Source organism: Cygnus atratus, chromosome 2 (assembly GCF_013377495.2).
Source record: "Cygnus atratus isolate AKBS03 ecotype Queensland, Australia chromosome 2, CAtr_DNAZoo_HiC_assembly, whole genome shotgun sequence".
NCBI lineage: Eukaryota > Metazoa > Chordata > Aves > Anseriformes > Anatidae > Cygnus > Cygnus atratus.
Window position 1 is genome coordinate 80073158 of NC_066363.1, and position 13401 is coordinate 80086558.

Consider the following 13401-nt stretch of genomic DNA (forward strand, 5'->3'; position numbering starts at 1 on the left):
GAATCAAGCCCAGAAGTATTTAAGGCTCTAGAAATATCCATGTGCTTAGATGTTGTGAACAAAATGTATTGGCATTTCATATACCTAGCCTTCCTGGTACAATTTTTAATAGAATCTGGTTGGCAAGGCAGTCTAGGAAAACTTGTCTCGCTATAACCAGCGCTTGGTGCTAGCTGTTCCTCATAATAAATCACTTTCGGTGGTAATTTAGTAGATGTGCGGGGATGCTAAATGTCAAAACAAAAGGTATGTCAAAGAAGAAAATACTGGCTTTTCAGTGACCCACTGCGTAGACTCTCAGAAGCAGTTTGGTCGTAGTAGTGAGGTGCTGTGAATTTCTGCGCTGAACTGTCTGAATGTTGAAAAGTATATACAGCATCTGTATTTTTTTTCTTACCAGGGAAAATACGTATTTCATACTACATATGAAAGTAGTCTGAAAATTTGTGTTTGAAGAACAACACAGCAAGTTTTGATCCTTGTTCTCCCTCACTGTAGTTTTTTTTTTTTTAAATAAAGCAATGGTGATTTTTGGGGGTAGAAGAGCTGAAAGATTTCCCAGTTGGTAACTTACTAGAAGTTAATGACATACTCTGTGATAATATCCCAACAGAGTCAGAGTTTGTCTTAAAGGCCTTGGGGTTTTAGCCACTGTATCCTACAGGTGGGACAACTGAAGACATTCTGTTGTCTTAAGTTGTCAAAAACTTTATCGGTTACACTTTTTTATACTGGTTGATACATTTTAACCATGAAGTTAAGAGTTGTGTGCACTGTTTCCAAACTTTTTTCCCTTATCTACAGTGAAACTTCACGTCTCCTTTTCTGAAACGTGAACAAGAATTCATGATTAGTAGTTTTGCAGAGTACTATCACTCTAGGTTTCAAGCAAATTAAGAAACTGCAGTCATTATTTACTGTTGCTCTGTTTCAGTGGGCTAAGCCCATTTTATACATAATTGTTTCAGTCACCATTGGAAAAGACTGTTTACATCAAGAGTACTGTTTCCTTGTTAATATTGAAAAGGAAGTTGCCAGTGTGTGGATTTCCAATATAAGCCTATCACAGACTTCAGCACTGATTTAAAAAATAAAAAATAAAGAAAAAGAGGGGGATGTGGATGTAATAAACCAAAAAGTTTGCTTTAACAATAACAAAATGATGCTTGCCAATTTTATCAGAATAACAAGTTATTCTTCTGATTGTGGCTGTTAATTATTAACAGTGATTATGTGGGTTTTTATCTCAAGATCAATGGGTACCTTTTCTTTTCTAGAGCCTCTTTAGAAATCATCTGTCCTCTCTGGCATCTCGGTTGGAATGCTTCTGGGCTAGTGGCAGTAATTTAGAGTTGCTTCCATAGGGTATGAGAAGGCTAGAGAACTTAAAGATATCAATGCAAGTGTTTCTGAAATTCCTTGCTACTTCCAATCATAAGATAGCTGCTTTTAATCTGAAAACCCATAACTTAGGCATCCCCATGCTCTCTTTACAAACGTAGAGTGCAGTAAATAGGTGCTTTGAAATGCAGTTATCGCTCGGAGAACATTCATGTTCCCAGACAGTGAGGCAGGAGCAGCGTTAGCGACCTGACTGGTGTGAACCCAGCAGCTAGGCTTATCGTAAGTCAGGGTGGGATGTAGTTAAATCCTAGCTCGACCCTAGAGGTTGAGGAGTAGGGAAGAAAGTCTCCAGCCTGCCAGTTGCTTGGTCTTAAAGTGCAGTGAAGTGCTGCTTGAGATTATCACATTTAGTGCATGAAACTGAGGTTACAGAATAGTCAAATGGTTTGTTTAATGATGTGGCATTTATGAAGGTGGAAACTCGCAGTTCAGTGCCAATGCTTGCAAGGGTGTTGCTGGGCAAGTGAGTGCGATAGTTGTGCTAGTAAGCGATGCTGGAGCTGGGGGACAGTGCTGCTGCTTGAAATGGTGTTCAACTGCCACCACACCCCAAATACTGGAGGTAGGACTGGGAAAGCAATTGCTTTCCTTCGGCTGAGCTCCTTATTGAGCCATGTGTTCTGTTTTGGGTGCAGTAATCACCAATGTTTAAATGCTTTTGGTAAGAGTGAGGCAAGACTGGTTTTGTCAGGCTAGGCTTTTATGGCTGTGTTCCAGTAACTGTGTATGGTCATCTCAAATACACTTTTTCCCCCCTCCAAGCATACTGGAACACAAGTGCTGTACTGTGTGTTTCCTCTCCTGTGTACACCAAGTAGACCTGAATTTGAAGTTGGCGTATCAGCGCGTTGCTTTGCCATGATAGGAACTGCTCTTGTTAGCCCCTTTCCTCATTTTGCATATGTCAAACTAAAGCCACTCCTGAAGTGGCAGCTTCAGGATTAAGTTATTGGGTATTTCTGGGCTCAGTTATGGCAATTAGTGTTCAGTCATGTTGCATGTTTAAAGGAAAGGGTTGACGTGTAACAATTTGCTCTGCCTTAAAATAGGACTCTCTTATGCCAGGGAAGTGAGTATTTCTGTACTGGTCATTACAATAGAAGGTCTAGCAAGCTAACTGAACATAACATGTCAAGCAGTGCTGTTCTTTTCTTTTTTAAAGGTTAACAAAATATAGAACTAGGGAAGGTGGAAGAAGATTACACTGTCACACCTCAAATGAGCAATTCTTTCCCACAACACATGTGGGGACAACATTGATGTGTCCCCCTGCTTCTGGGAGGAATCAAGATTTGGGGGTGAGAAAACAGCAGGGATGTTGTTCTGTAAAATGTTTGAAGCCCACCGCTGCAAACTCAGCAGCAAGAGAAAACTGGAGTCTGTAAAATACTTTTCTCGTACCCTATTTATATCCAAGCTACAAGTGCTACTGGTGCTACTGACTATAAATCTATCCAAATAGAATAAGCGCTATAAACTATCCAGAATTTTAATATGCGGCATGGCAGTGCTCCATAATGGGACTACACTGTTCTGTTTGTGGTGTGGATAGCACAAAGTGAGTGACCAGAGATGAGAGGCAGACTAAAGATTTTAACTTTGGGCACGTACCTGCCTGTTCTGCTTAGAATAGTTTTGTAATTGACACTGCTCCATGAGAAGAAATGTGACTTTAACATCTTGCAAGTGAACATGTTTGCAGAGTAGGCGGAAAATGTCCTGTCTATTGTCTTAAATTAGCCATTTAATACTAACCAAGTTTAAGTGTCTGTCTTTCAGATTTCCTTTAAATATTATTTAACAATAAGTCACCTCTGTGGATTATTTGACAGAAGCATTATATGTGCATTTTCAGTGAATATCCAGTACTGGTAGTACTGCACATCCTCCCTTACATGTTGTATAGATCAGTTGACCAGTCTGGTTCATGTCCTTAGTAATCAGATTAACTAAAAGTTTAACATACAAATTAACTCACAAAAGACCCTTAATAAACACATGTTAAAACATACAGTAGAAGAGTAAAGATGTAATACACAGACAAATAATTTTTTTCCTTTGACATAAGATAATTTTCTACAAGAGTGCAGAAAATCTTGAAGCTGAACGCTGCATTGGAATTTCTTGATGTAAACAATTTTTTTTAGCCTCCTCCCTTCCTATCTCTCCACCCCAAATCCTCTTTCCTCTATGTCACAGCTTGATCTTTGATAATTTTATCTCGAGATTGTATTTGGAGTCTTCTAGTAGCTTGTGGTTTTCACTTGTTTAGTGAGCAAAAGCCCTGAACTGTTCTTGAGACTCCAGAGTGGCACGAGTAAAGCCTGTAGCCTCTGTGCTGGTTATTAAATCAGTTAATTCTTTTTTTTTCATGGTTGACTTGAAAGCTGGAATGTTTGCATTTTGCGGCTTCTCCAGCAGCTTTTACTTATTTTTGACCTCGTGTTCACCACTACTTTTGCACTTGAATACTGAAAAATTCTCATTTGAAACGTCATTTCTATAGGCCCTCGCTTTTCCTGCTTGGAGCACTCATACTGTATTTGCGCCTGACTTTGAGGAAGCTGTGGGACAGCTGTTCCATCACAGAATCACCCCAGGTTTCAGAGCAATGATGCATCTTTGGTTGAACTCTACAGTTGTCTTCAAGATAAATGCAGTACTGTGAGTTTTAGTTCTAGGTTCAGGATTTTTAAGCCCCTTCTCTAAAATAGAGGAATAGGAAGGTATTTTATTCAAAATGTTTCTTTTTCTTTCTTTTTTTTTTTTTCTGGCTAGTACCCCTCATTAACATTAGCTGGCTTACCCTAGCCTCCTTTTATTTTATAGTTCTCCCTCTAGAGATGCATTAGTCATTGTTTCTGCACAGTAGCATTTTTTTCCCTGCAGCAGTAATTTGATTGCAGGATTTCATTTAGTTTGTCTAACTCTGTTCCAAACTTCTGCCTCCAGCATAGCACAGCTTGTTCAAAATCTGTGATAACAGGCCATGATTTTTCCTTATTTTCTTTTCCCATCTTTGCACCGAAATAGCAATAGAGAGCACAGCATTCCCGTGTTTGTTGGAAGGCTTTGTAAATATTAAGTGTATTTACAGTCTGTACTTTGGGGTTAAATCCATGCCCCTATTGGTAAGAGATCCAAAGGCAATAATTAACATTTTCATGTTGAGTTTTATTCAGTGGCAAGAGTTTGATCTGGCCGATACCGAAGGTTGTGTACCAGTTAATTGAAATAGCTGGTGAGGGTTTTTAAGAGTCTTCTTGTGTTAAAACTTTGTAACCTGTTCAACACTTGATGCGTTTTCTGTCCTTGTTTTCTGGCTGGGGGAGAGCAAAGTGTTTTGAGGTGAGAATACGTTGGGCAATGCAGAGGCTGTGAATGCATTGGCACCTACTATCAGAGATCACTTTCGTGAAATAAAAGTCTTCATAGGTACAGTTTTGCTTCCATTACTGTGTTATATAAAAGTCTGCTCGCACAAATAAAGGACTTGAGAGTTCATGAAGGGAAAATTAAGTCTAAATAAAATGTCCTGGCATAAACCGTGCCAGAGAAGAAACTTCCTCCCATCTATCGGAACCCAACACAGATCTTTTCATTCATCCATTTATTTGCCTTTAGGCATACCTCCAGTGGTTGTTAGGCAACCATAATAACGTTGCTGAACATTCAGGCTGGCCAATTGGATTGTCCTCTTCTTGTATGTGTTTTTTTGGTTCAAACAGTCTTTTTGGTCATTTCTAATAAGGCAAGCACATGCAAGTTACTTCTTTGGCTGACTAGATAAATCAAGGGGATTTTAAGAGTTGAGACACGTTGAGGACAAAATTTTGGAATTAGTGTGACATCCCAATGAATTGTACCTAATCAAAACCCTAAGGATTTAACTCGATTGCTGTAGAAGTCTTGCTAAATATTGCTTTAATTCAGTACACTTTCCATTTCTGTTCAAACCAACCTATTCTGATGACATTTTTGGCTGAAAGGCAGTATCTATTTGCACAAATAGAGCTGAACTGAACCACAAAAATGTACTGTTGAAATTGGTGGAAAAGTTCCTGCACCTTGTAACCAGTGTTACTGTCTTACTAGCAAGTTACTGTTAACAGTCTTACTAGCAAGGAATGTGTTCAGAGATACAGCAGTGTTTCAGTATGGGATCAGATGCAACGGAAGACCTCTTCGGAAATGACATACATCATAAGGATGGCAAGGGTCTGTTCTGTGTTACTTGTAGACATTTAGTTCAGGAGGGCCTGTTTCTCCCATGCCAGCTTCACATGAGTGAACTCTTGCAAGTGGCATTGAACTTGAGCGTCTAGAAGTTTCCATGCTTGTTCTGAGTACATAAACTAAAAATGCATGTCATTTTTATTTAAATAACCAAACTTACCTTGTATTAATTATTGTAAGGCAACTTGGTATGTTTTATGCTTCACTTCTTTCTCTTTTTTTCTTATCTCTGTAGATTCACTAAGTTGAAGAGCCTTAACCTCTCCAATAATAATTTAGGAGACTTCCCACTGGCAGTCTGCAGCATCCCAACCCTGACTGAACTCAACGTGTCCTGCAATGCCCTTAGAAATGTTCCAGCAGCTGTAGGCGAGATGCACAAGCAAGTACTTTCTTAAAACTCAACATACATTGCCTGATAGTAAAGGCAACCAACACTTTCATGACTCTGTATGTAATCTTGCTATGAAAAGTGATTTAAACTTAAATGGGTTGTGTCACAGCAAACTGTCTTGTAGATCTGTATTGAAGCAGTTGTGAGCTGCAGGTAGAGAGGAAGCACCCTTTGTGTCTTGAAGCTCTTCCAGTCCCCAGTATTTGACACAAGGGTCACCTTTCATGGTGAAGAGGATCTCTAAATGTCCTTGATTATGTGCTTCAGTCACCACACAGGCCACAGTTGTGGGTGGAGATGTTTGAAGATGTGATGTTCCTACTAGCGTGGCCTGCGTTTTGTAGCTACCAAGGCTTTTAATTGCTCAGTATTTTCTGTAGCAGATGTTAAAGCAGTATTCCTTTTGTTTTTATTTCTTCTGCCTTTTTGTATATTTTATTTCACTGTAACCACAGCAGATTTGTGTGTTTATAGGAAGGAAATGGGATTTAACAGGTCACTCACTTTCTTCATTCTCCCTTTCCTTCCCCTGCCTGTAATAGCTTGCAGACATTTTTGCTGGATGGTAACTTTCTCCAGTCCCTTCCTGATGAATTGGAGCATATGCATCAGCTCAGCTACGTGAGTCTGTCCTTCAATGAATTCACTGACATTCCAGGAGTATTAGAAAAGCTGACTGCCATGGATAAACTCTGCATGTCGGGAAACTGTGTGGATACCCTCAACTTACAAGCGTTAAAAAGGATGCCTCATATTAAACATGTGGACCTAAGGTAGGTATTTGAAAATGGGGCAGAATAAGTGAATCTAAATCACTGGTGTTGAAACAGTTTCTCCTATGTCATAATATCCCCTGGGTATGAATCCGTTGTGTTAATCCATTGAACCGTGGACTGTGCTGTTAACTCACAGTACTTGCAGAGACTTAGCCCTCTTCTTTGAGGAAGAGGTAATATTTAGGGCAATTGATGGTTAGGCAAATGAGTTTTGGAGGAAAATAATATTTACACCGAAAGTTCAAATGAAACAGAGCCTGGGACACTGTTGACTTCCACAGTTCTAGTTGGTGCACTATTAGCATAATATAAATGATAGCCCCTGATCCCAAAAGCTTCTATTTGAAATATTAGAGATGTGTAAGATGATGAAAAGGTAAATTGAGAGGACAAAAATAGATGGCTTAATGTTCCTTGGTATGTTACAAAGCCTAGTCCACAATTAGTATTTTATCGATGCTTTCAGCAGATTGTGAAGAGGTCCTTATTGCAAAAGGCTCTGGTCTGTGTTGGTTCTTTCTTCTTACTGTCCTTGGACAAACCAGATTCTGCAATCAGCTGAGTGAGGCTCAGCCTGGACCCTGAGGTCCAAATAATAATGTATTTTGGAACTGTTTTGTTAAATTAAGCTGTTGAACCTAAAACTTAGTGTACTGTACTGTTGCGTAGCTGTTAGACTTTGGATTCAAGGAAAGGCCAGCATAAGTATGTGTTAGTTAAGAAAATAGCTGAGATAGATTAATGAATTCTTAAGTGTATTTGGTGGGGTTAAAACATGTCTGTGAGTTTGTATGTTAAAAGACAGAGACAGCTCCCTTACAGTTTTAGCTTTTTTTTTGATTCACTTTCTCGTGTCCTTCATTAAAGTTCAGTATTTAATTGATGCAGTTCACCTTTGGGCAGTCAAAGGCCATATCCTGTGAAAGTATAAAAGCAGGGGTATGACTTCTTCAAGGTGTCAACCACCTGATTCTAGAGCCTGATATCAATGGTCAGGAGAAGCATAGAAGAAGAATATAAGAAACTTTGATTTTTATCCCTAAATTATCTTTGTTGTCTTTCTAGTCAAAATTAAACCATGTATGTTTTAGTTCATTTTGAACACGTTCAGAGATGTGTGAAGCGCCTTGTGTTTTTAATCACTTTTTTTTTTACAAGCTGTTGTTTGAGGAACAGGGGACAGGAAAAGAAGCCCCTGATCACACAAGGGAAAACAGAAGCTTTCACATCCTAGGCCCATTGTGGCATTGTGGTGTTGGTGCATTTTTCAAAGATCATCTGCTTCCCATTTGTGTGAGGTCTGAAGGTTGTAAAAAGCAAAGAGAATCTTGAAATCTACACCAGCTATTTCAGTGGTTCAGCTTTTAGTTAATGTAGCAGTACCGATCGGGGTTTCAATAGCGTTAGCTTTTGGCCTTGGAGTAGAGATGCTGTGGTTGAGATTGCCTTGAGTTCCAGCTGTGCAGTTTATAGAGCTCTTTCATTGTCTGCCGCATCCTTTCTGCACCAAGCAGTGAACATTAGTTCTTTGTAAAGCTGCCCTGGCTATTTCATGTCAAATATGTTTGTAAACTGTACTTGCTGTACTGTGAAGTGTTTTGCTTTAGTGAAATCAGAAGTAAGCACTGCCTTGTAAATTGCAAGCAGAAAAAGAAGCCTGTGATGGTGGAGGGGGCAAATTCCCTGACTTATTTTAATGGAAAAATGTAGTTACTTTGAAATTATAAAGCTGTTATGCAGAGGACAACTTCTGAAAGAATGAGCAACAGCAAAAACCCTAGGTAGGTGCCCTCATCCTCACTAGGGAGGCATAATGGGCCGACAGAAGCTGATAGACTGATTTTAGTGTTCTGGTCAGATCTGAGAATTTGAAACTGCACGCTTTGAAGTGCTCTGAAATCTCAAATGTTGCTGTTACAAATAGTACTATTCCGCTTGTAACTTCCCCAGAAATTGCTGACTATTTGGCAGCTTTAATGCACTGCAGTGAAGCTGTGATAAAACCTGTTCTCTCTGACGGCCTTGTCTTGGGTTTTTGCTTTTTCTTTCAACCCCCTTTTTCAGGTCTCTGAATTTGCTCACTGTGGAACATGGTGAAGCAAGAGGCAAGTATGGGAATTTATAAATCTCAGTTTGGCCTTTTAATAAGGCAGGAGACACCAATATTTGCAGATTTCTCATATCTACCAGACCTTTTCAGCTGATGCTCATGATACACCTGCAGTTTTATTTTCTTTTCCATACTATCAGGCACAAGTAACAGCCAGATCATCTTTTATTTTTCCAGACACAATAAAAATAATACTTACCTTCTTGCAGAGCTTTTTATCAATGTTTTTCAAAGTAGTTTAGAAAGGAGCTCAGTGTCATCGTTCCTTTGTCATGATGGATAAAACAACAGAACTGATCCATCTTGCTTTTAAAATCACATGATGTAGAGAAAAATGTGTACAGTCAAACTTGATCAGAACCTTGAAGCATGCTAGTTTAATCCAATGCAACCGATTGTAGAGCGAGCATTAGTTTGTCAGCAGGGTCCTGTCATGTAGCTACATTTAATCTCCCTTTTTGTCTGCAAGACTAAATTCAATTAGGAGATTGGAGGCTGATGAAACAGACTTTCTGCACCATGTGACTCAATTGGATCTCAGAGACAACAAACTTGGAGAGCTGGATGCAACAGTTTTTAACAATGTTGAAGTGTTACACTGTGAACGAAATCAACTGGTAACTCTCAAAATCAGCGGATATTTTCTTAAAGCCCTGTATGCTTCCTCGAATGGTAAGTGTGTTTCCAGGGCAGCTGTCTTCTCAGACAATTTCTGGGTTTCTGTAACTGGTTCTCAGTGGGATGCTTATGGAGTACAATGCAAGTAATTGAGAGGAGTCAGGAGGCTCTTGACATGTCTCCAGGATAAAAGTTTTACATGTGGTGTGTCATGACTTTTGAATAACGCTATGCTACTGATTTGGATCTTTCAAAACTGTGAAATCTTAAAATTTAGACCTAAATTCCCCTCTTTGTCAGCAGGGGAGGGGTCTTGAAGTTGTTGTTTCTTTGGGCTATATTAATATGTTGCTTTACCAAGGATAATAAGGAATTTATTGCTTCTCTCTGGACATAAAGTTTGAACAAATGGCTGTTTTTGAGACAAACGAAAACTATATATTTTTGCTACTACTTTTAGGTACTTATTCTGGCTAGAAAGCTACAAATTCTATAATGAGTAACTTCATTTGTATTGTATAGTAAAAATTACGTGGCCTTTTCCAGTTGAATAAGTCCTGTGTTCCATTAATAGGATTTGTTTAATCTGTCTGTAGAAGCTGCTGTTACTTAAAATACTCAGTTTTCACCACCATTTTTATTGTTTGGAGTAGTTTGGCATGGAATAAACAAAACACAAGCTCAGAGAGCTGTGAATTTGCTGAACAGTCTGCACTGTCTTTAAAAGGCTGTCATCCTAACGATATCCAGGCCTGTGCCTTCATTAAGTATTCATGCCAGGGTCTTTGTAGCTAAGAAAAGTTAGCATAATCTGAGCATGTGCTGTGCAATGTGAGCTGAGAACGCAAGTCGGCCTGGATCTTGCAAGCAACAGCCTGTTAGGTCGGATAGCCGGCAGGAAGAGCAAGGCACTCTCTTCTTTGCACCCTCAGCCACCATATTTTAATCTCAACATCCATAGGGACTGTGGTGTTCATTACATTTTCACTGTGGTGAATTTTCTGTAGGCTTAAATACATGTCTGCTCTTTTTATTTCAAGCTCAACACTAAGCATTAGCTACCTAAAAGCTTAGGATATGAAACACTATTGAAGCAATCAAAACATATTATTACTACCTGTAGATGAGAAGCTCTGAGAGGTCTGTAGGGCTACTTGAGTGCAGAAGCTCCACAGCAATGCAAAGGCTCGTATAGTGTGTTGAAAAATCCTCCATGTCTTGCCATGACCTGGAGGACTCTGGGGTATTCTGTAACTTGTAGTTCCAGAGTGGGGGATCTTCCTTCTTTGTCTGTGCTATTGCTGACCCAGTGAAAAAAGCAGAGTACTGACTGTTCTGGCTAAAAAAGACAAGGTAGGGTGACAGAGGTGAAATTACACCTCTGGGACAAAAATGGAGAAATAAAAATTTGCTGTGAATTTTTTTAATTCTCCATTTTCTGTTTCCTGGTCAGTTATGCAGTGTCTGTCATAGCAAGTACAACCTGATGTAGCTAGCATACTCAGATATAATAAAGAGGGAAAAAAGGCCCAAATCTTGAGAAGCTCTTTTAGTTTACTGGCTGACTCAGAAATCTATGGGTGTTAACTGCTTGAAATACTTTGTACAGAATAGCAAAAGTGAAAAGCTTTATCATCACGTTTGTTTATTTTTCACCCCCTAGAACTTGCTCACCTTGATGTGTATCCAGTTCCTAATTATTTGGCTTATATGGATATTTCTAGGTAAGAGTTGTTTACTATTATTTTTTAAACATACAAAGTTTATGGAATAAGAAGGTTCACTGGTGTTTTACTGAGTGGAAGTGGAAGCAGGAAATGGACCTTTATGTATGAGAGAGCTGATTCTCAAAGTCAGTCCTTGGGCTTTTTCCTACTGGCCAGCTCTTCCCTGTTTCCTTTTCATTTATTTTTATTTTTAGCATTAAAAGCATTGCGTGCCTTCATAGTTACCGGAAAATAATTGTCCTGTTTTAAAGATTCCGTCTTATACAGACAACACAGGATTATTCAGCTGTGCACCGATATGAGACATGTAGAGAAGTTCCTTTTTGGACATGTCTGTATCAGTCCCGGTGTAGGTGACAGTCTGTTAATCTGCTTACTAGTCGTGCGGCTGCTGCAGCGCATCGTTGTCCGCAGCCCTGGCTGTCGCAGGGATGTCTGCAGTTGCTATTTGAATGTATCCATATTCTCAGCTTCAAAAGGGAGGTGGAGTAAGGAAAAATGAAAAAGGAGCTATTTTAATTTGTGGCTTTTTTTTTAGGAAAGCATTTTATACGTGTGCTTAATGTCTCTTATTTAAGGAATTACTCATCTGCATATTGTGGTGTAATTTCATTCATTAAAAAGTCTGCTTAAAGCACTCTAACTGTCCAAGGTGATTGTAGCAATTACTGAGTTAACCTGGATTGGCGGCCATCAGCTTCAAAGTTTCATTAACCATGAGTTACTCTTATTGTGCACCTAAATGTAACATACAGGTGTGACTAAGTATAAGTGCAGTTTGTTTAAGTGTTCTTTGTAAAGCTGTGTTCTCCATTTAGTTATAAATGAAGACAGAGCAGAATGTGTGATGTTGATCACAAAACCATTTCTGTGCTTTGATGGCATTGTAACTAAATGGATGGGGTATCTTTAGCTTCTTGGCTCGCTTGGAATTTGGGAAATGTTTTTGAGATTAAAAAGGAAGCTATTTGAGGATGAGAGAGGTTTGGTTACTGTCACACGTTTTGGTGGATGGCTACTGTATGAATAATCCAGAGGATACAAGTTACATGAATGAGCAAGAACGTTGATTTATGTTCATGCTGTGCAAGGGTCCTGTTCATGAACTTCAAATCTGCAAGTGCCTGATCATGATTTGATGCCCAGTTTTGTATCTGTGCATGCTAACTTTACATCTGGATTATGGCTTAGTATACCTCGTGTGTTCTTTATTCATAGAAATCGCCTGGAAAACCTACCTGAGTGGGTATGTGACAGCAGAAAACTGGAAGTGTTGGATGTTGGCCACAATCGGATATGTGAGCTGCCTGCCCGGTGAGTCTTGCAGACCAGTTGCAAGATTTGGAACAGGATATTCAGAAATATTTGCTGTTTCAGTGTTTAGCTTGTTCCAGTGATTGTCAGACCCCTTTTATCTTCTGTTTTGATTTTATTTTTACCTTGTGGGGAGTCATCATACCACAAGTTTCCACCCAGCCTTTCTTCTTTTACTTTTATGCAAAGAAATCAGTGCCTTTGAACTCAGGTTGGAAATTTTGAAGCTGTTCAAGGAGGAAAGCCCTTCATTTTTAACACTGAATATTAAATATTTACAGCCATAACTTTGCACGACAGTTTAGAGATCCAGGAGTTGTGACTTATTTCTGTTTCAGCGGTGCCTAGATACTCTGCCTCATGAGCTTCATTTGAGTTGCAGATAAGAAAAAGGATTGAGAGGAGAAAGTAAAGCTGCATAAAACAAGTAAGCTTTTGCAACTAGAGCAATTGCCTTTACTACAAGGATGATCTCCCTTCCAGGAATCTGAACTTTAAATTGATAAAGTGGTAGGAAAGCAAGTGAGTAGGAAGGAAAATAGGAGTTGGGTTTAAATAATGAAGGACTGTTAGCACCTTTTGTCTAGAGAGACCCAGTCCAAATACCAGTCAGGTGGTGGTATTGAGAATTTTTAAGTGCCTGACTTCACTGGAAGAGAGCTGTCATTTCTGGCTGCTCTGTACACTTCAAAAGACATGTTGTGAAAGAGGGAGAACATGCTGGCCACAAATAGGTAAATTAAATGGGGAAGTACAGAGCTATTGAAAATTGTGGACAGCTACTATATGATGAGCTATTAAATATTTTCCTTCCAAAGCTGT

The 13401-nt window shown here is 39.2% G+C and overlaps 1 protein-coding gene across 1 annotated transcript in view; it reads left to right on the forward strand.

The window, feature by feature from the left end:
* Positions 1 to 13401, forward strand: part of PHLPP1 (PH domain and leucine rich repeat protein phosphatase 1) — a 131575-nt gene that overhangs the window by 89258 nt on the left and 28916 nt on the right. The window contains exons 5-9 of the mRNA XM_035552701.2: positions 5876 to 6022; positions 6577 to 6807; positions 9390 to 9592; positions 11202 to 11262; positions 12484 to 12579. Of these exons, the coding sequence (XP_035408594.1) occupies positions 5876 to 6022; positions 6577 to 6807; positions 9390 to 9592; positions 11202 to 11262; positions 12484 to 12579 (738 nt within the window). The remainder of the gene's footprint in view (positions 1 to 5875; positions 6023 to 6576; positions 6808 to 9389; positions 9593 to 11201; positions 11263 to 12483; positions 12580 to 13401) is intronic.